Raw genomic sequence first — 25,608 nt, 5'->3', positions numbered from 1 at the left:
TCATTTCTCCTGCCTTTCTCCTTTCCCCCATAAGCTTTCTACCACCCCTCCTATACCTAAACCTCTCATACTTAAACCTGCCCCCTCTTCCTTGACTGAGTGTGGACCATCTACCATAAAGACCCCTCAACTCAGCCCATACCTGCTCTTCATATATTTTCTCCCGCCGGTTGGCCACCTCATTGCGAATGATGGTGCCAATGTACTCGATGACCATAGTGTGCTTTTCTAGATCCTTGGCTGCATAAAGCCCCAGGCCCTGGATACGGGAGCGAGCCAGATACACATTGTTCTTCCACTCGGTGCGCAGGCGCCGGTATTGAGATGACTTCGAGTGCACAAACTGCTTGCTGTATGGTGTGTTGGTTTCGCCTGTGAAGGTGCTCTGATATGCCTTAGACATGCTGGTGCTGTTCAGGGTATGGGGCCTGGGAGGTGATACAGTCCATGACAAGACAGCTACAGACCAAGTACACACCACCCACCTCCTCCCTGGGATGTGCAACACACTGTTAGGATGTGTGGTGCTGGCAAGTGCTGCCTGGGGGTGGAGGCACCTGGAGAGGTGGAGAGAGGCAGCAACTAGCTAAGAGTTGACACCCTAGATGGCACAAACCGCCCAAGACAAGGGATGGGGATGGAAGGAGAGGGGCACCAATTCCCCTACACTGAGCCTGCTCTCCCATCTCTTCTCTTGCTACCACCCTCTTGCTAAACCATATGCATAGGCCAGGCTCCTCTAGGAGTCCCCAAGCAGTCCAGGTCTAGAATGTAAACTATTGAGTTCTACCTCCTGCACATGATGGAGCCATGTCTACCACATGGGCTGGATGTGGGTGGGATTTTAATTAAAATTGGCTGTAAATTTGCAGCCTAAAGGTGATATTCTTGCTTTTCTTCAAACTGTCCCATTCTCTGTCATAGCATCTGGCTCTGTACAGATGGCTCAGTGCAGGGGAATGACTGCTACCTGGCAGGATGCCTTTTCACCACCCTAGGACACCAGCCAAATTCTTGCCCATCCCAGAGCAGTGGTTTTCAAACATTTGGGTTGTTTTTGGTTTTTGTTTCATTAGCAGAATTTTTTCTTTAACAAAATGTTGACTAACTCCAATCTAAAAAGTTGGTGAGGATATAACTCTTCTGGTTGAATGCAATTTGGGGAAGGTGAAATTATGCACAGCAAGGGCCAAGTTCTTCTGCCCATCAGATTATGTGTTCCATAGCATTCGGCAACACATACACTCATAGTTTGAAAACCACTGTTGTAGAGCATCAAGGACCAGGGCTGACTAGGGGTAGACTCTGACGCTCTACGACAGCCTAGGAGTCACCAAAGGCCTTTAAGAAATCCCTGCTATCATGGATTCTGCCTCCCTCTACCCAAGGACCAAGGTCAGGCTATTGTGATACACAGAAAGAATAGTGACACAAGTCAAGACGTCTGGTCCCACTTGTATGACCTTTATCCAGTCATGTAGTCTTTCTGGGCCTAGTTTTCTCAGCTGTAAAATGGGGGTCATACCACCTGCCCTACCTACCTCATAAGGTTGTTGTGAGGATCAAATGAGATAATGGATGTGAAAACGCTTTGAAAAAAAAAGTATAAAGTGCTATACAAATGTAAGGTTTTATTATTTTTCTATTATATTTCTAATTATTTTTGACACCAACTCAACCTTGGGAAGGGAAGGTGACCCTAGCATTCATGGGGTGCCTGAGATTTTGGAGAATCACAGGCCCCCCTGGATGCAAAAGAGGAAAAGGAAGAAGTGACCAAGTCCCTTATATATTTCATAACATTTCACCACTGACTACCCAGAACCTCCCCAGCAGCCATTCCCAAGGTACCCAAGATGACAATTCAACCCAGAATATCTGAACAGATTGGTGGGGAGGAAAGGGATACCCTAGTAATAGCTATGCATCCTTTAATCAGGATATCTAAGAGTGAATCCCAGTTTCTCCAAGGGAACCCTGATCTTCATCCCAAACTCTCATAATGTGGCCAGAGACTCTCTACCAACACCCACACCCATAGCCCATGGCCCCAGCCCCACAAGCTCACCGTTTGTAGTGTGTGAGGATTTTAGGCTCCGATCGGGCACAGCCAGTGGGGTTGATCATGAGTGGCAGCTCCATCAGTGGGTGGCGCCCATAGCGGAATAAGTAGTTTTGACAGCTCTCCACCCCAGGCAGCTGTGGGCATAGGTAGTCTTTGCCTTAACCTGAGATTCTTTGCAGCAGGGTCAATGTTCTCAGTGCCACAGTCCCCCAGCTCCCAGCCCCTTGCTTACTGATTCAGCTATGCGAAGCACGGCATGCACCGTCAGCCCAAAGAGCTCCTCGCCTTTTAGGTACTCAGGGAAGAGTCGCAGCATGTCAGCTTCTTTTCTCATGGCAGCCACTGGCTCAATGATGCGATTCCACACAGCTAGAAGGTAGAGAAAGAAGAGCAGCCCTCAGAGGAAAGCTCTGCTCACTGACCTTCAGTCCTTAACCCGACTCCTGAGCCAATTATTTTCTGTGGCCTTCACACCTTCCTGTTAGGAAGGTGTTTGAGTCTTTAGGATCCTCTCCTGGTTTCCTAGTAACACTTTCTCTTAAGAAACCAAAAGGGACTGGAGATATAGTTCAGTGGTACAGTGCTTGCCTTGAATGCATGAGGCCCTGGATTTGACTCCCCCCAAAAAGACGGGAGCCTCAGGAGCCTATAAAAACAAACAGTTCAGGTTCTAGTGCACTGGCCATGAGACCTTAAACAAATATGTAAGTTTCTTTGCAAGATTCTTTCTTTCCATCCTTCTTTCTCTTCCTTCTCCTCCCCACAATCCCTTCCTTCCTTCCTTTTTTTTCTATGGTCTGGGGATCGGAACACAGAGCCTCAAACATGCCAGGCAAATGATCTACCACCAGAACTTCATCACTAGCCCACAAACCTACTTACCTCATAAGGATGCAGGAGCAAAACAACTTATATAAATCACTTAGTTTGTGGCAAACAGTATATACCCAATAAAGGGTAGTACCGGCTCTTATTATTTCATCATTAACACAAAAACTAAAATCAAAATAATTTTATATAGAGAAAAAAACAAGAAACTTAGAATCAGGTTGGGTGAACCAAATCATGAGTCTCAGAACTGAATCCTTTAGTTCCATTGAGAATAGGAAAAGGAGCTAGAATATATGAGATTAGAAAAATATTTTCAATTACAAAGGAATTTAAAGTGATTGAAAGAGGATGAAATACTTTCAAGAAACCCCTATGCGCCTGAGGTGGGGGAGGAACACTCATATGGAAGTTGAAGATCCTCTTATTGACATTGTAAAGTGACCCCTATGAGAAACTCACCCAATTCAATATTACCACTATAAAAGCTTAGTGCTTACCCTGTGGAGAGGCATCAGTGAAGACCAGGTCTTCCAGGCCCTGCTCCATGACTTTGATTATAAACTCAGGCCGCCCATTGTTCTCTCCAATGGAGCATCGGTAGCAGCAGCGGCGATTATTAGTGCGGAGGCTCCAGTAGATGCGTGTGGCCTCATAACCCACAGGATAGAGGGCAGTGGCACTGTGGAAGTCAGCCATCTGGTGAGGGAGCAGCTGTCCAATGGCATGGAACACAAGACCCCCTACACGGAACATGTGAAGCCGCTCTCCCCGCTGGATGATGCTAGCAATCTGCTTCACCTCATCCCGTTCAATGTAGACCCGCCGGAAGACAGCAAATGAGCTGAGCTCCTGCTCACAGGGCCCCTTGATCTTATGCATAGGACACAGCATGGTCTTGTCCTTAAAGAACATGCACTTGGCGCGGATGGCACAGGCAAAGTGGTAGACATTGGGGCAACGCATGCGATTACAGCTGCTGGTGGCACCAGTTCGCTGGCACAGGGAGCACTTGGTTAGCAGTCCTCGGTGCAGGGCAACCTCCACATTCATAAGTGCCCCACCCTGGGTCTCATATACTTCCGTGGACCACAGAGCACAGTTGAGGTGTACCCACAGGTCCAGGTCCAGGTTTAGCAGGCGGGCAGGACCATCAGTGGCCCCATCTCCCTCCTCATGACAGAAGCAGCAGCGCCGCATGTCGCGGGGCACCTTGTCAGGCCGCAAGGCTGTCCCAAGTTGTTCCATAAACTCTGCCACTTCCCGCTCATCCTCCTGCCGCCCACTGCCCTTCTGGATGGTCAGAAGCAGCCGCAGCCTCTTCCAGCGCACCCCTTTCCACTTCTTGAGGCGAGGGGAGCGGGAATCTTCACCTTCTTCAGGGGGCCGGGCTCGGGGCTTAGGCCGGGCTGATTCAGGGGATGAGGCCAAAGGCAAGGGTGAGGGCATTGGTGGGTCAGCTGAGGGTTCAGTTGCAAGTTCAACCAGGGGTTCAGCAGGAGGGCTGGCAGGGGAGGGTGCCAAGGGGGATGGAGGTGGGGAGGGTTCTTCAGGAGGCGGAGCAGAGAGCTGTCGCACATCCAGATTGGAGACGTTGTAGGTGTAGCTGTGCTGGGTGGCCGGCTCTGGCGCGGGGCTCTCCTACAGGAGAATGCCCTGGATAATTAGTGCCAGCTCCTCAACTAGCCCTCTCCCTCTTCTCTAAAGCCCTCTGTCTTCTTTGCCTTGGGTAGCACCTTTTTCCGATGACCATCCCTTTTTCCCTCCCTCTACCCACCTGTTTCAGGAGGCTCAAGATGTCTAGCTGGCTCTTAAGGGTGTAGCCAGGCAACACTGCGTCAAACTGCTTTAGCCAATCAGGGCCAGTATCTGAACTCTTGACGCCCAGACCCTTTTCTTTCCCACCTGTAGGAAAGAAGGAGTCAGAGTCTCTACCAGAACCTTTTTCCTCTGGTCCCAAGGAACTCTTCTGTCCCACTCACCAGGGCCCTCGGCTTCTCCCTTTTTAGGCTCAATGCTTGCCCTGGCAGGGCTCTCTGGAAACAGCACCTCATAGGAGTTGGGGATCTTCATGCTTAGCAGCTCTGCCACTGCCACCATCACACCATTAAGATTCTGCAACAGAAGAAGAAAGGATGGGAGAGACATGTTAGGAGAGTGTCTTGAAGCACGAGTCCCAGGTGGGTGGGGACAAAGTCAGTGCTGCCTGTTCCACTCTAGCTCTTTTCAAACACCTCAGTTACAGCAGGAGGTATTTCTCAAACTGTTATAGGTACTCACAGGGACTCTGCAAGAAGGGAATATTAACTGAATTTAGGAAGTGATGCCCATTATACTCACAAGTTGGAGATTCATTCACCCTATGTGTGCAAATTAAAGCATATGAGAGTTCTTGTAGTAAAGAAACTGAGTAATGTTGTTTTAACTCTGTTTTCCAATTTTTTTTTCTATAAAAACCCTGCTAACATTCAAATACAGCAAAGTTCCACCAAATGTGAGTAAGGAAATTATGTCTTTTGGCACTTGTAGCATTTGTTGCACAAAACACCCTCTGTTGGCTTGCCAGTTTTTACTACTAGATGAGGAGCTCTGGTGGACAGAGACTATGCTTCATTCACCCTCTTCTCACAACCTCTAGCCCAGGCTTTCACACATAGTAGATATTAAAAAAAAAAAAAAAATTTAGATGTTAATGGACCTTTATTTTATTCATTTATTTATATGTGGTGCTGAGAATCAAACCCAGTGCCTCACACATGCTCTTAGCTCTACCACTGAGCCATAACCCTAGGCCTAGAAGAGATTTTTTTGAATGATTAGATATATTTATCTAGACAAACAAATAGACTGCCTTCTCAGCAAGGTCCTCTTGGCCTCAGAGAACCCGCAGGACACACCTTGGCTGCAGCAGCTGAAACTGTCAGCATGACTGACACCTCACTTCCTTTGCTCTTCTCCCAAGTTGTGGCAGGCAGCTTTCCAGGGACCTCTAAGTTGAGGGTCCCATAAGGTTTGGTATCTGGGAAGACTGAATGAGAAAGGGACATGTATAAGAGTTAGTTATCTCCTTCAACCACCCACTCATGCCAGCTTCTGCCAAGCCTGCCAAGCCAGGCCTGACACATTTCCAGCACATACCTGGGATGCTAGCCCGAGGAATGATTGGGATGACAGGAGAGAGGGCTCGGTCATCCTGCTCCCACCGGCCTGAGCCTAGCTGAGGGAAACGAGGGGCCTCCTCCCCCAGGATGCTCTCAGGGGACGATGCTGGCACAATGCTGTCAGGAGAATCACTGTCCTCATCACTCTCCATCCTGTAGGCCAGATGTAGATACCTATTGGTACAGCCCTGGGGATTCTCCCACCCAAATCTAAAAATCTGCCATTGGCCAAAGAAAACTGAAGCAAGCTGTACCCCATTCCACTCTCAATTCCACCCTCACCTAACATCCTCGGTCTGATTGTGGGGGGGTGTGGGCAAGGCGGCCAGCAGGTCTACACTCTTCACCTCTGAAGCATCTGTGGGTAGGGAGAAGAAAAGTCAGGGGTGAGGGTGTCCAGAGTAGACATTTTCTCCCTGATACTTCATATTCAACTAGCATGAAATCTTAGCTTAGTTATGATTAACCATCAAACTCACCTACCAGTTTGAGGCAGAAAAGCTATATTTATTGAGCCTTTCCTATATGGCAGACCCTGGGCTTTAGGTACCCTTTCTTAAAAGTATTTTTTTAGTTGTCAAAGAACCTTTATTTTTACTTATTTATATGTGAGGCAAGCAGCCTACCACTGAGCCATAAATCCAGGCCCAGGTATACTCTCTATTTCATCTTTTTCTTCCTTTTTCCACCAATACCAAGGATCGAACCCAGGGATTTGCATATGTTAGGCAGCAAGTATTCTACCACTGAGCTATACCCCCAATCCTTTTTTGTTGTTGTTGTTACTAGGGATTAAACCCAGAGGCACTTTGCCACTCAGCCACATCCCAGCCCTTTTTATTTGACATAGTCTCACTAAGTTGCTTAGGGCCTTGATAAATTCCTAAGGCTGGCTTGAACTTGTGATCCTCCTGCTTCAGCCTCCCCGGTCACTAGGATTATAGGCATGCACTACTGTACCCTGAACCTCTCTAGTCCTTTTAAAACTCTTATTTTGAGACAGGTCTCTCTAAGCTGCCAAAGTTGGTATCAAACTTGTGATCCTCTTGCTTAAGCCTCCTGAGTAGCTGCAATTCACCTCACCTGGCTTTATTTAATCTTAACGACTTGTTAGACGAATGTTCTAATACTCCATTTATAGGAAGGAAATTGAGGCTCCCACAAGGAAATTTGGCTGAAGTAATTCTACTAAATACATGCAGGCACCAGAGTCCAAATCCAGGTTGGGCTAAAGCTCCATACCCAGGAAAGTTACACTGTTTCTTGTATACAAAAATTCAATCAGACTTTCCCTGCCACCAACCTCCCCTGTTGCCTTTGCTTCAGATTCCAGAAGCCCATCCTTGTCCCTAACAAATCAGTCCTGAAAAGGCCCTTCCTACCAGGCCACCTATCATGTTAAGCACATAGAGCAGTATGTAATCTACTTGTTTTCTTAAATTGTGTGACAGAGCACAATAATAACTGCTTAAACCCCAGCCATAGAATCCCACTGGGGAAGAAAAGTCAGCTTCTTCACTTACCCCTCAGTGCTCCTTCAGTGTCCCGGGAAGAGGCTGTGTCCTTGGGGTGCTCCCCCAGCTCTTCAGAAGGAGTGACACCATTTACCATCTTCTGCTGCACCGATGGGGGTGGGGTGGGGGGCAGCGACGAGGGTGGTGTCGGCGGGTTACTCAGGTTATTCTGGGGGGTGGGGTGGTGTTGTGTGCAAGATGGCATAGGGAGACTGCTATAATCTCCTGGCCCCACACTACATCAGCAATTTCCTCAAGTATTCCATTCCCAGTATCCCCACCCCCACCTCCCCAAGAACTTCATTATTCCCAAAAGGCAATGCCACTTTTCTGACCTTGGTAAGCAGCTGGGAATAGTAGTCAGGGCTGCTGGACAGTGCCCCACTTCCAAAGGCCCCTCTCAGCTGGCTCTGCCCACTGACTGGGCAGCCACTGCCAAAGGGAGCAAAGAGACTAAAATTGGCAGTGATGGTAGGTTCCGTAAGGGGCAGCAAGGACAGCTCCTACAAGGGCAAGATGACAAAGTTGGAAACCTGCAGCATTTGTACCTGCCATTACAAAGCTGGGGGACAGGGTTCCCCCATCCTGGGATGGGACCAGGGGACTGGTTCCTGGGGAGGTCACCTGTTTTAGCTGTTTCAGCAGGGCCTCGTTGGCCCTGACACCATCCTCCTTCCGCAGCTTCTTTCGGGAGCTCACCAACCTGTCGCTTGCCTTCTGTACCCGCTTGGGCTTTGGTGTCAAAGGCTTCCTTGCTGCTGCATCCTAATCCAGATAAACTCTGTAAAGGCTGCTGCCCTTATCTGTTCCGTCTGACCCAGACCTGCTCATTCTTGCATCTCCCACCTCCATTCCAGGCCCCACTCTATCTGCTCAACTCTAGCAGGAGTACTTACCTCCTTGTTGCTGGGGGTACCCTGTAGTTTCTGTTCCAGCCCTGCCAGTTTGCTGTCAATGTGCCCGTTGATCTCAGCTCGCAGCCCCTCAGGCCCCCGCCCAGCGCCGAGTTGCACATTCTTTGCTCGTAGAAGCTTCTGCAAGAGCAGATGCCCTGCCTCTGAGCGGGAGCCTGCCAGCAGGAGGTGGTTGCTGGTACCTGGTGTCCCTATTGGCTCCCCATTGGCCTCCCTCTTCACTGCCTGGGGTCCCAGGGCACATGGCTCTTCCCGAGGTTCCTGCTTGATGCTGAGTTGGGGTGGCTCAGGTACCACTTGTCCATTCACCTGCTCCAGATGCCCAGGTACCAGGCTGCTCTGCTCTAGCTTCTGGGCTTCTGCTAGGTTGTCTGGGGGATCCCAAGGTCCCAGCCCCTTGCCAAAGAAGGTATCCACAAGCTGGGCAGCAGCAGGTGAGACCCTCTCAGGAGGCAGCTCTGAGATTGGCCCCTGGGGCTTTGGGGTCCCTGGATGGGTAGGGGTGAGCTGGGCACTGGGGGAAGGTAATTGTGAAGATCTCTTTGGCTCTTGGGGACTGGATGGTGGAGGTGTGGGATGGACAGGGCCAAGGACTGGTCCTGTGGATAAGGCTCCTTGTGGGGTAGGGAGCCGGGGTGGGCCCTGAGGTCTAGGCCCTGCCCCTAGCTCCTGGAGGGGGCCTGTCTGGGATCCAGGGAAACCCCCAGGTTGAGGATGGCAGCCCAAGAGGCCCTGCAGGGGAGAGGATTGGGTTCCAGGCTCCTGGTAGGGTGGAGTCTGGCGAACTGCCTGACTCTGCTGCAGCTGCCGCTGCATGAGGAGGGCCTGTAGTTGCTGCTGCTGCTGAGGACTCAAGTGCCGCAGCTGTGGGTTTTTGGCCAGAACTCCTTGGAGCTGTGCTCGAAGTTGACCCACTGTAGGCATGACTCCAACCCCAGGCAGACCCTGCCCAGACTGGGCACCAGATCCTGCTTTGGAAGGCTGTGGCCCTGTATTATTTTGCATGGGTCTCTCTAGCCCAAGGGGCTGTTGGGGCCCCAGAAGGTTCTGGGTCATGGGCATAGGCTGTTCCCCTAAGGAAACAGAGGGCTGGGCCAACAAGTGGGGCATAGATGAAGCCTCAGAGGATGGTCCACTGCCTAGTTGCCCATGGCTTCCTGCACCTGCTGTGTGTAGCAAGTTAACTTGCTGCTGAGGTTGTCCCGGGAGCCTCAGAGGTGGCTGCAGCTGCAGAGAGTTGGGCTGAGGCTGGGCCTGGGGTTGGACCAGCAAGAGTTGTGAGTCCCCAGAGAGGGAGGGCTTTACCTCTCCTGGCTCAGTAGCCAATGACTCAGGTGCAGTCCCTATTCCTAATGGCCCTCCTTGATGTGTTGAGGGCCCTTCGGTGACTTCTGAAGGAAGAGCAGTCTCTACAATGTTTTGTTCCTTGCCCGTCAGGAGGAGGGTTGGGCCTAGGGCTCCAGAGCTAGAAAAATGTTGAGGAGGCTTGGCTGGCATGCCAGGGCCAAGTGTCACCTGCTGCTGCTGCTGTTGCTGAGGAGATAATAAAGTTCGACCCTGGTTCAAAAGGCCCATCTGCTGCTGTTGCTGCTGCTGTTGTTGCTGTTGTAACTGCTGCTGTTGCTGAAGTTGTTGTTGCTGCTGTTGCTGAAGTTGTTGCTGCTGTTGCTGAAGTTGTTGCTGCTGTTGCTGTTGAAGCTGCTGTTGCTGAAGTTGCTGCTGCTGCTGTTGAAGCTGCTGTTGTTGCTGTTGATGCTGTTGCTGCTGCTGTTGAAGCTGCTGCTGCTGTAAGGAGCCCAGAGGCTGAGTGCTCAGTTTGGGCTGACCACTATGTGATATCAGGCCCTGCTGAAGATGGGAAAGCCCTGCCATGGATCCCTGCTGTTGGTGTTGTTGTTGCTGCTGCTGTTGTTGCTGCTGCTGCTGCTGTTGGGCTGTGACCAGCCGGTGTCCCATAAGGCCATGACCCTGCTGTGCCAGCTGGGGGGAACTCAGCACCCGGGACTGGGTCATAAGCACCTGTCTGTGAGGGCCCTGAGGACCCAAAGCTGCAGGGTGCTGCTGCTGCAACACTGCCACCTGGGAAGGACCCAACATACCCTGGGACCCCTGGGGTGGTTGTGGGGACAACTGCTGCACCAGGAGGCCCTGGTGGCTTCCAGGAGGCAGAAGACCCTGGGGCTTGGGACCCAGAGTCTGGTTTGCTTGTACCCCAGGACCCTGTTGCTGTTGCTGCTGAACTGACACCTGTCCTAGGAGATGTTGCTGCTGCTGTTGCTGCTGCTGTAGTTTCTGAGCCAGCTGCATGCGTTGCTGCTGCAGCTGCAGCTGCCTTTCCTGTAAAAGCCTTGAGTCAGGTCCTAGGCTTCGAAGAGCAAGGTTGCCAGGAAAGAAGCCCCCTGAGGCACCAGCCAAGGATCCAGCCCCACCAGAATGTTGCTGTTGTTGCTGTTGGGCCAGGGCTGTGTTGAGAAATGGGCCAGTAGGCTGTCCAGGTAGTGCCATACCCCCAGGAGGCAGGCGAAGACCTCCAGCTTGCCCACCCGGAGGCCCCTGTGGTGGCTGCAACCCATGGCCAGGGAGCAGCTGACCAGGGAGCTTGGTGAGTAGCCGAGGACTCTGAGAAGGGCTGAGAGCTAGCACAGCTGAGTGCTGTTGCTGCTGTTGCTGCTGTTGTTGTTGTTGCTGCTGCTGCTGCTGCTGCTGCTGCTGTTGCTGCTTGTTTCGATATTCTGCCATGAGATTCGTATGCTCCTTCTGCTGTTTACGAACCTAACATGAAGGATAGAAGAGGTCAGCCTGGAACCTGCCCACCCATGCTATCCCTTATTCCTGACTTCTGAATGATAAGTTGAAATTTGCTTTCCCCACCTGATCCAGCTGTTTCTGGATCTTGCTCTGCTGTTCTGTAACCAGTTTGAGCTTTTCAGCATCAGCTTCCGGGAACTCGCGGCCAGCCTTTTTGGCAGTGCGCTGTTTGGCACACAGAGCCTTCCGGGACTTACGGTGCACACCAATCTGCTCCTCTAGCAACTTCAGTTGCATCTGTAGGAGCTGCTGGGTATGGAAGAGCCACTCCTCATACTGCCGCTGATCAGCCTCATCTAGGAGAGGAAGTGGCATGTCAGGACCATAATCCCTCTCTTTCCACTGGTCCTTAAACCACTTCCTTGTACCTTCTCTTCTACCCCATACTCACTGATTACTCCCTGGGCAAAAGTGGGTGGGTTGGGACGAGGCTGGGAGGGGTCACTGGCATTCCGCTCCTGTTATGAGAAAGACCAATAAAAGGTCACTGTTCCACACAAGGCCCTAAGAAAGGTGACTCAATGCATAATACCCATGTTCCAACCCCAACCCCCAGCTCCTGACAACTTACCTGGCCACTCCCAGGTGCCACATGGTTCTGCAAATCACTGCCAGGTCCCCCAGAGAGCCTCTGGGCTAGCAGTGACACTTGCTGCCTGGAGTCCATCAAAGCACAGAGGATTAAGTGTTGTTGAAAGGCAAAGAAGTAGGACAAACAGGAAAGTGGGGCCAAGAAGGGAAGGGGTGTTAACTGGGAAAGAAAAGGGCCAGCCCCAAGTCTTACCTGTTCATACCAGGTGCCACCCCAATGCTGCCCTGAGCCATCACTTTCTTGATGCCTTTTAAAGCTACCATCTTGGCCTTTGCAATGGGATCAATGATGTCTTCTGCAGCAAATTTGTCCAGGTCTAGAGAGGGGATAGCCAAATGAGCTAGACTTTGGAGTTAATGCTTTATACATTATATGACTAACACCCTGACTTACACCAAGCCATGAAGAACATGGCACAGTCAGGCAGAAAGACAACTGAGACAGAAGACAGGTGGCTTGGTGACACAGCTCTGTTATTCAGAGAACATGTGGTCCAGCCTTTACTTGTACAGTGTCAGGAAAAAGAACTTGGTAAATATTTGTTTAGTCAATAGATTAATGTCACTTCACCTATCTAAACCTCAGTTTACCTGTTTGATAGAGATCATGATCCCTATTCTAGGTATATCATGGAGATGTGACAAGCGGGTATACTTTATGACCTTGAAAGTTCTCTTCAAATATAGTATTCTTAGGGCAAGCACAACTCAGAACCCAAGATGTGGGCACTGTGGCAAAGCCCTAGATGTTAAGAGTAATTTGGGACACAAAAAGGCATCATCTAAAACCAACTTTCCTGTCAATCTAGGATGCTGGGCTAAAAAGGGTAAAATAAATAACCACCCGGGCTGGGGATGTGGCTCAAGCGGTGGCGCGCTCGCCTGGCATGCGTGCGGCCTGGGTTCGATCCTCAGCACCACATACAAAACAAAAATGTTGAGTCCGCCGAAAACTAAAAAATAAATATTAAAAAAAAAAAAATTCTCTCTCTAAAAAAAATTAATAATAAATAAATAATTAAAAACCACCCAAGATGCAAATTTTCCAGCAGGGCACAGTGGCATACACCTGTAATCCCAGCTACTCAGGAGGTTGAGACAGGAAAATCGAGACCAGCCTGGGCAACTTAGCAACATCCTGGCTCAAAATGAAATAAAAAGGGCTGGAAACTCAGTAATAGATTACTTGCCTAGTATCACCCCCAAAAGAAAAAACAACCTCAAATCTTCCTAAAACCCTTTTCTTGGGCTGGGGATGTGGCTCAGAGGTGGAGCACTCACCTAGCATGTGTGAGGCACTGGGTTCGATCCTCAGCACCACGTAAATGTAAAATAAAGATATTGCGTTCACCTATAGCTAAAAAATAAATACTTACAAAAAAAAAAAAAAAAACCCTTTTCTTTATATATTTCCGTTGCTTAGAAAACAACTGACCCCTCCCCCCCCACACACACACACTTTCTAAAGAACTAACCAAACTCATTGTCCTGGAATTCTGAGGCAGTCAAGAAGAGTACTGGTATTCATATCCAACTCTGCTACTTGCTGTGTAATCATAGACAAGTTACTTAACTTCTATGCCTGTTTCCTCTTCTGTAATCAGACAATAATAGTACCTATTTAGTGAGTCTGTTGTGATGAGGAAATTAGACAATGAGTGTAAAGCACTCAACACACTGCTTGGAAAATAATAATTACTCAATAAATGTTGTTATAAGTTGATGTCTTTCTCAATATGGCTTTTCTTCTTACCTCTTCAAAATTATGGTAGTGCCTGCTCACTTATCTCACTGTTCTCCAACATCCTGGATGGGTTTTCCTGCCACTACAGCTTCACTGTATCTTTCTGTTTATCTGGATTGTTTTTTCTTGTATCACTTCTCTCCAAGTCCTAAACTTTTAGCCTCACCATAGCCACCATAAAGCCTTTGCTAATTAGACTTCATTCATGCATTCATTCCATTCATTCATTCTGATATCTGAATGCTTTCTATAGGTCAAGAACCATTCCCTCCCTTAAAGGCTACTGCTTCTGCCTGCACTAGTACAGTATTTAGCCAAATCACTTTGTGTCTAATCTCCCTTAACTATGGCTTATCTTAGGTTGCTAACCTCAGTGCCCATTTGGTGATAACAATGATCACCCCCAATTAACTCAACCATGCCAGCAACTAAAGTTACCTGTATCTGGGAAGAAGTTGTTAGCCAGCTGCTGCTGCATCACCAACTGCTGGGGCTTCATGCACATGGAAGGTGGCATGGTACCCATGGGTTTCTGTGCTAGCACTGGCTGAGGGCTCTGCTGGGGCACCAAGCCTGCTTGCCCCCCATGCTGCCCACTTAGCATATGCCCTTGGTTGGACACCATGGCCATAGATGGGGCCAGGCGCTGCTGGAGGGCATGAGCTGGTGTCTGGGTGGGCATCAGTGGTTGGCTCAAGCCTGGCTGTCGGGCACCTGCAAGACCTAGGGCAAGCTGCTGTTGGGGCCCAGCCAAACTAGAAGAGCCCTCATGTGGCAAAGGCAAGGCCTGGGCAGGGCCTGGTGTGGACAGTAGGGGATGTTGTTGTTGCTGCTGTTGCTGGGCAGGTTGCAGCTGTGCTGAAAGCTGCTGTTTCTTCTGCAGCTCCTTCTTTTCATGTTCCAACAGGTCCTCAATGAGCAGGGGCAACTCACTGGCAACCAGCGAGCTCTCCATTTTGTCCAGCTCATCCCCTGATGTTGCATGTCCACCAGGCAAGGTCAGGGCCCCACTCTCTAGCTCAAACTTTTCCAGTAGGGAGGATCCTCCTGGGCCACTCAAGGGGCTAGGAGTCAGCAAGTGGGCTGATGGTCCTCCTGTGGTCCCAAAGGAGCCCTTCTCAACTGTGTGCCCACCGCTGGAAAATGGTCCTGTGCCCATTCGGGTGTCCCGGGTACCCATCACACTCTGTCCTGGCTTTAGTCCTAGGCCAAGGGAAGTTGTAGCAGGTGCTGATTCTCCCTTGGGGGCAGTAATGGTGAACTGGCAAGGGGAAGGGTGGCGCCCACCTTCCTCCACCTTAGGCTTCACCTCAGGAAGTACAGATGCTATGCGGGGTTCAGATGCATCAGCAGCAGGGGGAGGGCGCTCCTCAGGGCCCAAGGGTCCTGGCTCAACCCCCCGCAGCAGGGCCTCCCGCTCAGCCTTCTCATTTGCTGACTCCACCAGTCTTAGGTGCTCATTAAAGATGTCCTTCTTGTCCCCTGTGTCCAGCTCAGGGTCAGTATATGCCAGTAGGTCAAACTCATCTCCATTGAGCAGGTCATCCAGGTGGGGATCATTGGTCTCCAGGTTTTCCAGGGTACCCAGCTCATCATCACCCTTAGCTACATCCACACCCAGACCCAAGTGAGCAAGCTCTTCATCATCCTCTAAGGCCTTGTGGGCATCAAAATCGTCGTCTAGCTCAGAATCCTCACAGGGTAATTTCCCAGTTTCTAGGGCCAGAGGAGGGGGACGGCCAAGCTCAGTGCTTGAGGGGGGACGGCTGACTAGCTCCAAACCAGCTGGCAAAGCCGGACTCTTGGTGTGGACCGTTGGATGAAGGCTATTGTTCAATTCAGGGGCTGGTGGAACAGAGGGTTTCTGTGGGGGAAGACCCGATATTGCCAGGCCTCGAAGTCCTTCAGGAGCTAATCGATGGGGATCTTCATTTACAGGGAAAAAACGGGGCCTCTGAGGGGGGCCCTGACCAGGAAATGGAGCCCCTCCAGGTCCTAGTCCTTTCTGTACATTGTGTCGCAACTCAATGAACTGAGCAGGACCAGCTGGACCAGGCACTGGTTCAGCAGGACCTGGTAGGCGGGTGGGAATTCCCGCCAAGGGAGAACCTAGTGCTTGGCGGCCAAGTTCAGGTCCAGGAGTTGATGGAAAGCGAGTAGACATGGCAAGTCGCATGGAGGTTGCTGTTGTTGCCTGCTGCTGCTGCTGCTGCTGCCACAGTTGTTGCTGCTGTTGTTGCTGTAAGGGCAGGGACGCAGGATAGGGCCCTCGCTGATAGAAGGCCTGGGAGCCTCCCACCAGTTGCCTAGAAGAAGATGTAACAGTCAGTGAGAGACAATCAGGATAGAGAGAGAGAACAGGACTTACTAGCAACATGAGGAAGGACAGAATTAAAGTAGTGAAGGGGATGGAATGACGAAAAAGTAAAGGATACTGGAGAAGGACTAGTAAAAAAGAAAAATCAGAGTATACAATGGCGATAAAATCTGTCCCCTTAGTTTATTCCCAGGGAACCCCTAGAGCCTCACCGGCTGTTCATGTCCAAAGAAGAAGGTGTGGCTGGTGGAGGTGGCCGAGATAGTCGTTCATCGGTAGGGAAGGCCCCAGGCCCAAGGATGGGGCCACCTAGCTTGCTCGGAGGTAACCCCACAAGGCTGCTCTTGTCCTAGAAGAGAGAAGTAGATGAAACTGGAGCCACTTCCATTTCCCTGGCCCTGCCACCCCATGCATGTTATTTACCTGGGTTCCAGTAAAAGGGGTCTGGCCTCGACTCAGCTGCTCAAAGGCAGGGCTGCTGGGCTCAGCACCCCAGCTGCCTGGGAGCCCTGCTGCACCTGCAGCCGCTGCAGCCGTTTCCTTCTCCTGCCGCAGGGTATTGCGCTGGATCTGCTGCCTAATCAGTAACTCCCGTAGCCGCTGGCGCTGTACAGAAAATGGAGAAAAGGAGTGAACCCATTCTATTCCAATCATTGGCCTGGCACAGAGGATATAGAGATAGGCAGGAGCTGGGGGGCAGAGCTCAGCTGTGGGATATTCACTCACCTGCCGTTGTTTCTCCAGTTCTGTCTGGCTGAGGTTGGACATGCCTGGGTCCTGGGTACCTGGGAGATCAGGTGCTGCCAAAGAGCTACTCATTGTAGACCCTGGGTCTTGCTTTTCAACTGGAGAGGTGATGCTTGCCCGCTGTGAGGCTCCATGGGACAGGTAGGAGAGGGATCCATCGGGTGCAGGTGGTGGCAGAACTGATGCAGGGCGTAGTGGGGACAGCCCATAACCCTCCCCTGTGGACCCACTGCTGGACCCCAGAGGACTGCCTGATGGATGGAAGTTCCCCGTGGCTACTGTGTAGTTTGTGCTTTGTGGCTTGCCCAAGGTGGGGCCGGGCCCAAAATGGCTGTTGATCCCATGGGGTGGAGGGAGACCAGGCTGAGGGACAGGGGGCTTTAGAGAAGGCTCCCCTACTGCCTGAGGGAAAGTAAAACGCATGGGAGAGGGGGTGCCCACAAATGCACCTGTTCCAGGGGAGCGGGCGAAATTGGGGGGCTGTCCACTTGGAACCTTGGCATGGAGCTCACCTGCTGGCCCCGAGGGCAGGGCTGCTGGGAAGCCCCCCGCCCCCAGAGGAGTGTGGGCTAGAGGCCCAGCCTTAAAGGCAACTTCAGGGGGCTGGGGTCGGGGTGGCTTATGCAAAGGGGCAAATGGGTCACGGGACTGAGGGCGCGAGGGTGGGCGAGAATAAGGGTCAGGGGACTGGAAGCGAGGGGTAACAGGGGATGGGCAGAAAGCCTCAGCAGACAGGGGACGAGGAGTTAATGGGGACTGGGAGCTGGACTGGGACTGAGGACTGGCGGGCACTCGGGAGAAAGGGTCAGAGGGCAGTGAGCGAGGGGGCAGGGCACAGCAGCTCTCAGGAGGTGGTGGCTGGGGCCGAGGAGTCAATGGGGGCTGGGCATATGGATCAGGGTAGGGACCAGGGCGAAAGATGTCTGGGTGGCTGGGAGGAGAAGGGGCCAAAGACTGGGAAGAGGGTGGCTCCTGAGGCCGTAAGCCCAGACCTGGGCTCTGGGGCTCTACCTGAGATGCCCGAGGGGTCAGGGGGGCTTTGAAGACATCAGGTGCCTTCAACTCCAGGCCACCCAGGTGAGGGCCTGAGGAGGGTGAGTCAACAAAGCCCAGGTTTTGTGGTCCATAGCTAGGAGAGGATGCCCCAAGTTCTTCTTTCTTCACCTCTAGGGCCTTCCGGGACTCCCCAAAAGATGGGGGTGAGAGCAAGGGCTCAGAAGCCTTGCCTCCCACTACTCCTGGGCTCTCAGGGACAGCCAGGTTGTCCAGTGAGGGGCAGCGGGGTTTGAGGAAGGGGTCAGGCGTGGAGGGCTGATGTCGAGGGGTGCCAGGTGGGGTAGTGCGGAATTCTCCTGGCTGACCAGTCCCTGGACGAGATGAGGCGCCCAACATCGGGGGCTGCGCAGGGGCCCCAGTCGTACTCGGATAGGGGGGATAAGTGGGTGGTGCCACAGGGAAGCGGGGCTCCAGGGTGTAGGCAGGGGCCAGTCCAAAGGGGTCCTGCGAAGGCACTTGGGCAGGCACCTGGGGCGGGAGCTTGAGGAAGAGCTCACCGGGCGAGTCGGGGCCGGGCACCGTGCCCACTGGTGGCTTCAGGAACCCGTCCGCAGAGGTAGACAAGCCGGCGGGGGTAGTGGGACTGCCAATGAAAATGGTGGGGGCCGCGGCAGGGGGCGGACTGCCCAGTGCTCCTGGCTGAGGGGGAATGCGAAGATGAAGGGCCGGTCGATCAGTCTTACGGGCTATGTCGCCCACCTTGGTCTGCTTGTTGATCTGGCTCTCAGCCTGCTACAGGGAGAGACCAGGCACAGAGCAGTCAGGCTGCTGTAAGCAGGCCCCATGACCCTAGATGGGCCATCCACTATGGGACTTCAATGACTTGGCCCGGCCCAGCCCCAACTCACCTTCTGCACCTTGTTGATGCGGTGAGCCGCTCTGTTATCTTTGGCCTTTTGCTGAGGAATGTAAGACACAACATAGGCCTAGCACTGAGTCTCAAACTTAATCCTCATCCCTCATGATGTAACTCACACTCCCTACCCATAAGCTGGTCCCTCTTGGCCCAGCTTCTTTAGGGATAGGGAATGGAAAGATCTAAGGTAAATATTCCATAGATACCTCCCCTCCACCTCAATTCCAAGGCTGGCCCATGCTCCTTTCTATCTCACCAGATAAGGGGCTTTGTCAGCAGCTGGAACCTTTCTCCAGAGCTTCATGATTTGTTTGCAACGGTTAGACCAATCTGGAGGGCAGAGGGATTGAGTCCGAGACTTAGCAGCTGACCTCTCCACCTGCCAGGCTGCCAAGTTGTTTCCCTTGCCCTCGACCCACAGGTACCTGGGTAATCTTGCTTGAGATTTGGAAAGTTAATGTTGGCATAGAGCACAGGTGAGATGGTAGAGAGCTGGCCCAACTCCTCGTCCTTCTCCCAGCGTTGCAGATTCCGTTGATTATAGGAGAGCCCGTCGCCCTCACCCTCTGTGGTGGGAGTGGTGGGGGTGGAGGGTGTGGTGCCCCCCGAGCCTGTCCAAGGGCTGTCTGGCTCACCGGGTTCTGGGCTAAAGAAGCCCCCGCGCTCCCTGGGGCGCAGGGGCAGAGAGTCACAGTGGGCAGGGATGCCAAGTCCCCCACAAGGCCACCGCCCTGCCCCAATAAAGGAAGGACATTAACAAGGGAATGAGAAGAGCAGGGGAAGTATTGCTATAGTGACCCAGAAGTCCAAGCCAAGGTTTGGACCTAGTTGGAGGGAAAGGATAACAGGAACTGCCCACAGAGATTAAGCATAGATACCAACCTAGAATCCAAGAATGGGGACTGACAGAGGCCCGGATAGGAGTCCATTGGGCTGCTGGAGGGGAGATTGACCAGAGGGAGTCCACCTACAAGAGGGATAGGATCAGAGGAAAGGGAGTGACTGGACTACTCTGGGAGCAAGCTTATTTATCCCTTGGCCACTCCCCACTCCATATCACCTTGGATAAAGGGCCTCTGCAGTGGTGTACGGCTGCCTTCTAGGCCAGGGGTTCCACAGCCCAGATGCTGCTCTCGTTCAGAACCCAGGACATCCTTGAAGAGCTGCTGCAGATCCTTGGACTCCATCTTGGGCAGTTCTGTGGGGGAATGATAAAGGATGCTGCTGAGGAAGAAGGGAAGGGTCACCACAGGTCAACAAATGGTCATGGCCAGAGAGGGTGCCCAGGACTTCCCACCAGAGAAGATCATCCCATGAGTGGGACATGAAAAAATACAACCCTTATAAGCCTCACCTTCTGTAGGAATCCTGTCTAAGTCAGAGCTAAGCATCCCTTCACCTGGGGTGCCTGGCTTCTCAGGGTCACTGGGCACAGGGGATGCCTTTACACCTCCATCCTCAGGTCCTGCAATTATCAGGAGAAACCCATCAGCCAAGGCCATGGAGATATGAAGGTACCACACTGGCCATCCTGAACTGCAGAAAGGTATGGAACAATTTCCAGCCTCCAACCCTGACAGTGCTCAAGGGCAGAGCTAACTGATAGAAGCAAAGCCAATAAAGGACACAGTCCACCCAGCGGCCCTTACCTGGTATATCAGCCATGCCCTCGGGGCCACGGGATTCTTCATCTGCAATATCTGGACCATCATCTCCTATAAGCAATAGGCCCCACTCCGATCAGAGATGCGTTATTCTCCAGCTTCACCAGCCAGGGCCTCTGGCATACCCTTAACTGCTGGAGGCTAGCCTCTTCCCTGGCAAACACCCACCAGCTCCTAAGCAAAAGGAAAGCTGGATCCCCTCAGATCATTTCACTCATAAAGAACTAACCTTTCTGTGAAGTGGTAAGCTCCTTCCTATCTGAGCCTCCATCTCCACGGGCTTTTGGGGTTCCTAGCCCAAAGGTTGGCCGGCTCACCCCAACTGCAAAAAGGGCCTTGCGGCTCAGGTCCAGCAGCTCCTTCCCAAAGAAGGCTTCCTATGATAGGAGTCAGAAGAAACAGGGTCTGGATGCCTTACATGTACAGATACCTCCCTTGCCCCTCAGAGCCTGAGACCCACCTGCAGGTAAACAGGGAACATATCCTCTAGTTTGCTTTTCTTGCGCCCTCGCCGCTGTTGCTTCTTCTTCTCATCCCCATCAGTGAGGTTCTGTTCCATGGAGCCCTCTGCAGGCAGATCAGTAGGCATCACTGTGGACAGAATGGGAAGGCTCTGGATCTCTGGGAACACTGGGTATCATGTACCCAACTGGACTAAAAAATACTTTTTACCTACTCTCTCCCCTAAAATCAACTGGGCCTATCACCCACTTGGCCCTTGCAGCAAATCCCCACCCTGGGCCTCCCTGGCATTGTTCTGTAGGTGCTATGATCCCCACCTTCTCCCAGGCCCCACTGGTGCCCTCACCCGTCTCACCCTCGTCGGGCTGCCCATCCCCACTCAACACCTCCGTCTGTGCAGCAGGCCCCTTTTTCACGCGTGTGTGGGATTTCCGTTGTCGCACCATGAAACCACCAATGCCTATGAGGAGGTGGAGCTGAGAATAAGTAGCCGCTGAGGGACCTGTTAAACTGTCCTTCCCATCCCACCTCCCCATCCCAGGGCCTTACCAGGCCGATAGGGTTTGCGCTTGCGTTTTTTGCTTTCTTCAGTCTCTTCTTTGCCAGGTTCCACATCAGGGCTTGCAGGGCCCTCTAGTTTAATTTCACACTCCATGTGTTCCACACCACCTGCATATGATGACAGAGGCGACAGAGGTAGATCAGAGGCATAGGCCCGTTTACTCTTGTTATCCTGCCCCAGAGAACCTAGTACCTTGCCACAGAGTCACCTAGATAAGACCAACAGTGCTGGAAGGTGACTTGGAGTAGCAACATGGACCCCACTCAATAGCCCAACTCCCGTGTGTTCCCTGAGATTTCTGGCCCAACCTTCACCCTTGAGCAGCTCGTCGGTATCCAGGTCCCCATCCTTCTTGTCATCAGGGCCAAGGGCATCAGAGGGCTCAGAACCCTCCAGCCCTGCTTCGCCTGGGAGGCCCAGACGGCCTCGCCTCTGGCGCCGCTTATGCAGTGGCGACATGGTCAGGTTACGCAGCACAGCCATGCCTGTTTCTGTCAGCCACACACCTTCGAAGCGAAAGTACTGGGGCTCTGTACAAGGAGGAAAAGTGTGTGAGCTGTGGACAGAAGCCCAAGGGAAACTAGAACTCCAAGTTTCAACCTATGTCTCCTGCTGAGACAAAAAGCAGACAAAAAGTCCACCCTGGGATCTGAGGGCTAGGGAAAAAAGTCCAAAAAGGGGCCCTGATTGAAGCCTGAGTTCTCTGTCAGTGACCCAGAGGAATCTAGAGAGGGGACTGCCATTGCAGAAGCCTGACTTTACTCAGGATTAACCCCAATTTCACGAATTAGATTCTCTAGCTGTCCAGGACCAAAAGGGTCCCTACTTGCTGACTGCCAGCACATAGTACCCCAGATGCCAGAAGTAGTATCCACATCATGATGGAAGACATGGTCCCCAACCCATTCAAGGAGGAAGAAAGAGTTGTGCTCTCTAGAGATAAAATTCTGGGAGTAAAGATAGGTCATGTTTCCTGGTAAAAAGAACAATGTTCAATAAACTGGAGGTACTTTGCTTCTAGTCATAACTTTGCCACTAACTTACTAGGAGACTATGGGCAGGACACTCAACCTCCCTGGATCTACTTTCTCCTCTTAAAATGAGAAAATGATGGGGCTGAGGCTGAAGCTCAGTGGTAAAGTGCTTGCCTTGTATGTGTGAGGCACTGGGTTCAATCCTCAGCACCACAAAAACATCTACGACTAAATAAACATTTTTAAAAAATAAAAATAAAATGAGAAAATGAAGTTAGGGGGTTGGAGCTAAAGTATATGGTATTGAAGGTTTCCTCTGGCATGCAAAATTTCTGGGACTCACCTGGCTCTTTCACCTTCATAGGCACCAACTCTGGAGGGGCAACAGGCACTGTGGAGGGAAGAACCAAGCAGGCAGCTTAGGCACTGTCCTAAAACCAAATACCCATATTTTGTCTCCTCCTTGCCCCCCCAGCAACTGGTACTCACCCACAGGCTTTACCACATAGGGCTGGCAGGAGACACAGTCAAAGCCCTCATCAGCTGCCTGCTCCACATCATCCTCAGTGAGTAGGCTCTGGCAGCGAGCATGCATCCACCTGGGAGAACAGAGACAAGACAGGGGTGATGAGAGCACAGGCAATGCCAGGCTGACAACAGAGAAGTGGGACTGACACAAGGGTAAAGGGATGCTCTCACCGTTCACAATGGCGGCATTGAATTAACAGGTCCTCTTCAACATATGGTGCATGACAGATAGGGCAGGTTACCAGGCTGGCACAGGGCCCACAGTGTGTATAACTATTCTGCCATTCACAGTGGAAGCCAGGGGAAGCGGCCCCACATTGCATACAAGACACACACCTGATGGGGTAGAAAGATAGACCCTCAACACCTAACCTACCCAAGTCAAGGAAAGGCACCCCCCTCAGAGAACCAAATAAGCAGCATGCCTCCTAAATTCAATCTCTGTCACATATGCAACATCACACCCATTCTAACAACATCTAAGGGCCAAATGCCCCATCCTCTCAAGCCCCCTCAGAAGACCCAGGTCTCCTTACCACTTGCACTTCCAGCCACCCTTGGGCACGGTGAGCAGTGGGGGGTCCAGGCAGTATGTGTGGTAACTAATGTCACAGTCATCACAGAGCAGCAGACGTGAAGGGTCAGAGGCCTGGCCACACACCTCACACACGATACACTCCACACAACGCCAGCCCTTTAGCAGCATCACCTTAGTAATCTAGTGTAATGTAAAAGAGGGGGATTTCTTGGGGTGTGAAGGAGGAGGGGGATTTATATTGATGGGGCTGGAGGAACCCCACTTGAGCACAGGTAGGCTTATACAGAGCACCCTCACCCCTGAAAACGGTGACTCTAAACAGGCTTCCTGGGATCTCTGTCAATCACAGAACAGCCTCACCAGCTACTACCTCACAACAAGTGTGGAAAAGCAATCCTTCACTAGTCAGAAAACCACACTTGCCTCAATTTTCTTGAATATTTAGAACCTGTTACTAAAACAAGTGCTAACCATGAATTAAATCATAAATTAATATTGTTGACAAACTAAAAATGACCGTACACACTTAGATCAAAACACTGCTTTCTCTTTGTGGAGACATCTTATAGTTTGATTTTATATTATAACTCCAGACTACACCATGATTTATACTAGTAAAGTTGTCATTGTTTAATGTAATGGATTGAATTATGTCACCACGTTTTGGTCTACCACAAAGTAACTATAAAGTCTTCCATAATTTCCAAAAGACTTTTCACCAAAATAAGCTTAATAGCCCCGGGTGACTGATGAATAACTTCCAGAGCAATGGTCACTATAAGAGGTACTGTCGCCAGGGCAGGAGATTAAGTAAGAAAGAACTGACCCTGTTCCCCAGTCCACACCTCTTGGGTCCTGAACTCACCTTGCTATTGACACAGTAAGGGTGATAGCACTGAGAGCACTGTGAACAGGCCAGGAGGTGGCCCTCTGCCCCCCGACCAAAGCTGCCACATACCACACACATGTCCTGTAGAAACAAAGAAGTCTCAATGTTCAAGCAGATCTCCTTATTTTGCCTGTCCCAGCTAACTACTAGAACACTTAACCTTAGACCAAGAAGCCAGGAAATCAGAAGCCCACTCCACAGTACTGTGACACTTACAGGGCCACCTCAGGACCCCAGCTCCTCCTTTTCAACCCTTAGGAACTATGCCTCCCTAGAATGTCTCACTCACCTAATAAGTAACTTGAATTTATAAAGTTCAGCATATGTAATGGTATGAAAAAATTATAGGAAGGTAAAATGGAATAAAGATTGGTCAGGGGAGAGTCACATATGTGATAGAAGTCTGTATGCTTCAAGATTATTCAGATGAGAACATACGTAAGCTCCCCCTAAACAATAAGCTTCGACAGGGCAAAGATCATTTTTGCCTTTCTTACTGCTACATGGAATTAATTTATTGTCCACTTACTTTCTTATTAGCTGGGTATCCCCAGCAACAGGTACATGATTTCCCCCATCTCACCAAAACACACACACACACACACACATACACTGCTGGGGACAGGACTACCACAAGTATAATACCTGCATTAGAACAAATTTGTCTGTGTTGGAAAAAAGAACCACAGTATTTTGCATGGTGTCATCATCTTCTTCCTCCTCCTCCTTGCTGGGAGAGCTATCAATATCAGCCACCTTATAGGCAGAGAGTTGTGAAAGTGAGGAAAATAAGTCTACCCCAAATAAGGTGTTTCCCTCTTTGGCACTGGGGAAGGAGGTGTGAACCCTTGGCTAGATGAAAGCCAGATGCCAGATCTAAGAAGAAGAACAATATCCCAACTCCCAATCTGGGCCTCAGCTCAATGGCAAAGATTTCAGAGCAGACTAGGGACCAAGTACACAGATAGGAGTACAGACTAGCCAGACAAACCTTAGGCTAACAGGCTGATAGGCTAGCATACAGGGGACTGGCATGATATAAAGGGTGTTTAATTTTGAAGGGGCCAGGTGAAGCATGCTTGAGGAATGGGAGGCCTCTCCTTACTACCAGAGTCTCGATGGAAGAAGTGGTTGATTTTAGCCGGGCCCGTCCTCTCCCTCGTCCTCCATGCGCTCCTCCTCGAGGCCGGCGTCTTCCTGGGAAACTACTGCTGCGACCCTGAGTGAGAGAAGAGGATGATTACAAGAAAAAGTCAAGGACTCGTGTGTTGGATCCACATGCTCAAAGAGAAGAGACAAATGACAGAGTATGACTAGTAATTAAACCCAGGAGCCCCACTTAGAGCAGGGAAAAGTCAAGCTCCCAAATATCAACAAGTAGTTTCTCTGG

At 51.2% G+C, this 25,608-nt stretch overlaps 1 protein-coding gene across 10 annotated transcripts in view; it reads right to left on the bottom strand.

Moving 5' to 3' along the window:
• Positions 1–25,608, bottom strand: part of Kmt2d (lysine methyltransferase 2D) — a 39,369-nt gene that overhangs the window by 3,203 nt on the left and 10,558 nt on the right. The window contains exons 13-54 of one of the 10 annotated variants that reach the window (XM_078014756.1): positions 25,324–25,437; positions 24,864–24,974; positions 24,195–24,299; positions 23,328–23,509; positions 22,963–23,127; positions 22,753–22,862; positions 22,607–22,654; positions 21,598–21,819; positions 21,277–21,396; positions 21,074–21,187; positions 20,726–20,856; positions 20,495–20,642; positions 20,251–20,316; positions 19,956–20,066; positions 19,662–19,799; positions 19,484–19,568; positions 19,027–19,268; positions 18,858–18,931; positions 18,594–18,644; positions 16,669–18,477; positions 16,366–16,548; positions 16,155–16,291; positions 14,064–15,931; positions 12,075–12,198; positions 11,862–11,946; positions 11,682–11,748; positions 11,354–11,586; positions 9,788–11,254; positions 8,465–8,602; positions 8,193–8,333; positions 7,904–8,071; positions 7,578–7,737; positions 6,337–6,412; positions 6,032–6,207; positions 5,791–5,921; positions 4,876–5,008; positions 4,671–4,798; positions 3,394–4,534; positions 2,298–2,434; positions 2,069–2,199; positions 1,542–1,589; positions 143–428 (exon numbers count right to left, since the gene is read on the bottom strand). In XM_078014756.1, the coding sequence (XP_077870882.1) occupies positions 143–428; positions 1,542–1,589; positions 2,069–2,199; positions 2,298–2,434; positions 3,394–4,534; positions 4,671–4,798; positions 4,876–5,008; positions 5,791–5,921; positions 6,032–6,207; positions 6,337–6,412; positions 7,578–7,737; positions 7,904–8,071; positions 8,193–8,333; positions 8,465–8,602; positions 9,788–11,254; positions 11,354–11,586; positions 11,682–11,748; positions 11,862–11,946; positions 12,075–12,198; positions 14,064–15,931; positions 16,155–16,291; positions 16,366–16,548; positions 16,669–18,477; positions 18,594–18,644; positions 18,858–18,931; positions 19,027–19,268; positions 19,484–19,568; positions 19,662–19,799; positions 19,956–20,066; positions 20,251–20,316; positions 20,495–20,642; positions 20,726–20,856; positions 21,074–21,187; positions 21,277–21,396; positions 21,598–21,819; positions 22,607–22,654; positions 22,753–22,862; positions 22,963–23,127; positions 23,328–23,509; positions 24,195–24,299; positions 24,864–24,974; positions 25,324–25,437 (11,304 nt within the window). Of the gene's footprint in view, positions 1–142; positions 429–1,541; positions 1,590–2,068; positions 2,200–2,297; positions 2,435–3,393; positions 4,535–4,670; positions 4,799–4,875; positions 5,009–5,790; positions 5,922–6,031; positions 6,208–6,336; positions 6,413–7,577; positions 7,738–7,903; positions 8,072–8,192; positions 8,334–8,464; positions 11,255–11,353; positions 11,587–11,681; positions 11,749–11,861; positions 11,947–12,074; positions 12,199–14,063; positions 15,932–16,154; positions 16,292–16,365; positions 16,549–16,668; positions 18,478–18,593; positions 18,645–18,857; positions 18,932–19,026; positions 19,269–19,483; positions 19,569–19,661; positions 19,800–19,955; positions 20,067–20,250; positions 20,317–20,494; positions 20,643–20,725; positions 20,857–21,073; positions 21,188–21,276; positions 21,397–21,597; positions 21,820–22,606; positions 22,655–22,752; positions 22,863–22,962; positions 23,128–23,327; positions 23,510–24,194; positions 24,300–24,863; positions 24,975–25,323; positions 25,438–25,608 lie in introns of all 10 variants that reach the window. The other 9 variants (XM_078014748.1, XM_078014753.1, XM_078014754.1 and 6 more) reach the window with 9 other exon arrangements.

The sequence above is a fragment of the Ictidomys tridecemlineatus genome, chromosome 6 (assembly GCF_052094955.1).
Source record: "Ictidomys tridecemlineatus isolate mIctTri1 chromosome 6, mIctTri1.hap1, whole genome shotgun sequence".
Classification (NCBI taxonomy): domain Eukaryota; kingdom Metazoa; phylum Chordata; class Mammalia; order Rodentia; family Sciuridae; genus Ictidomys; species Ictidomys tridecemlineatus.
This window is presented reverse-complemented; position numbering and strand designations above follow the sequence as displayed.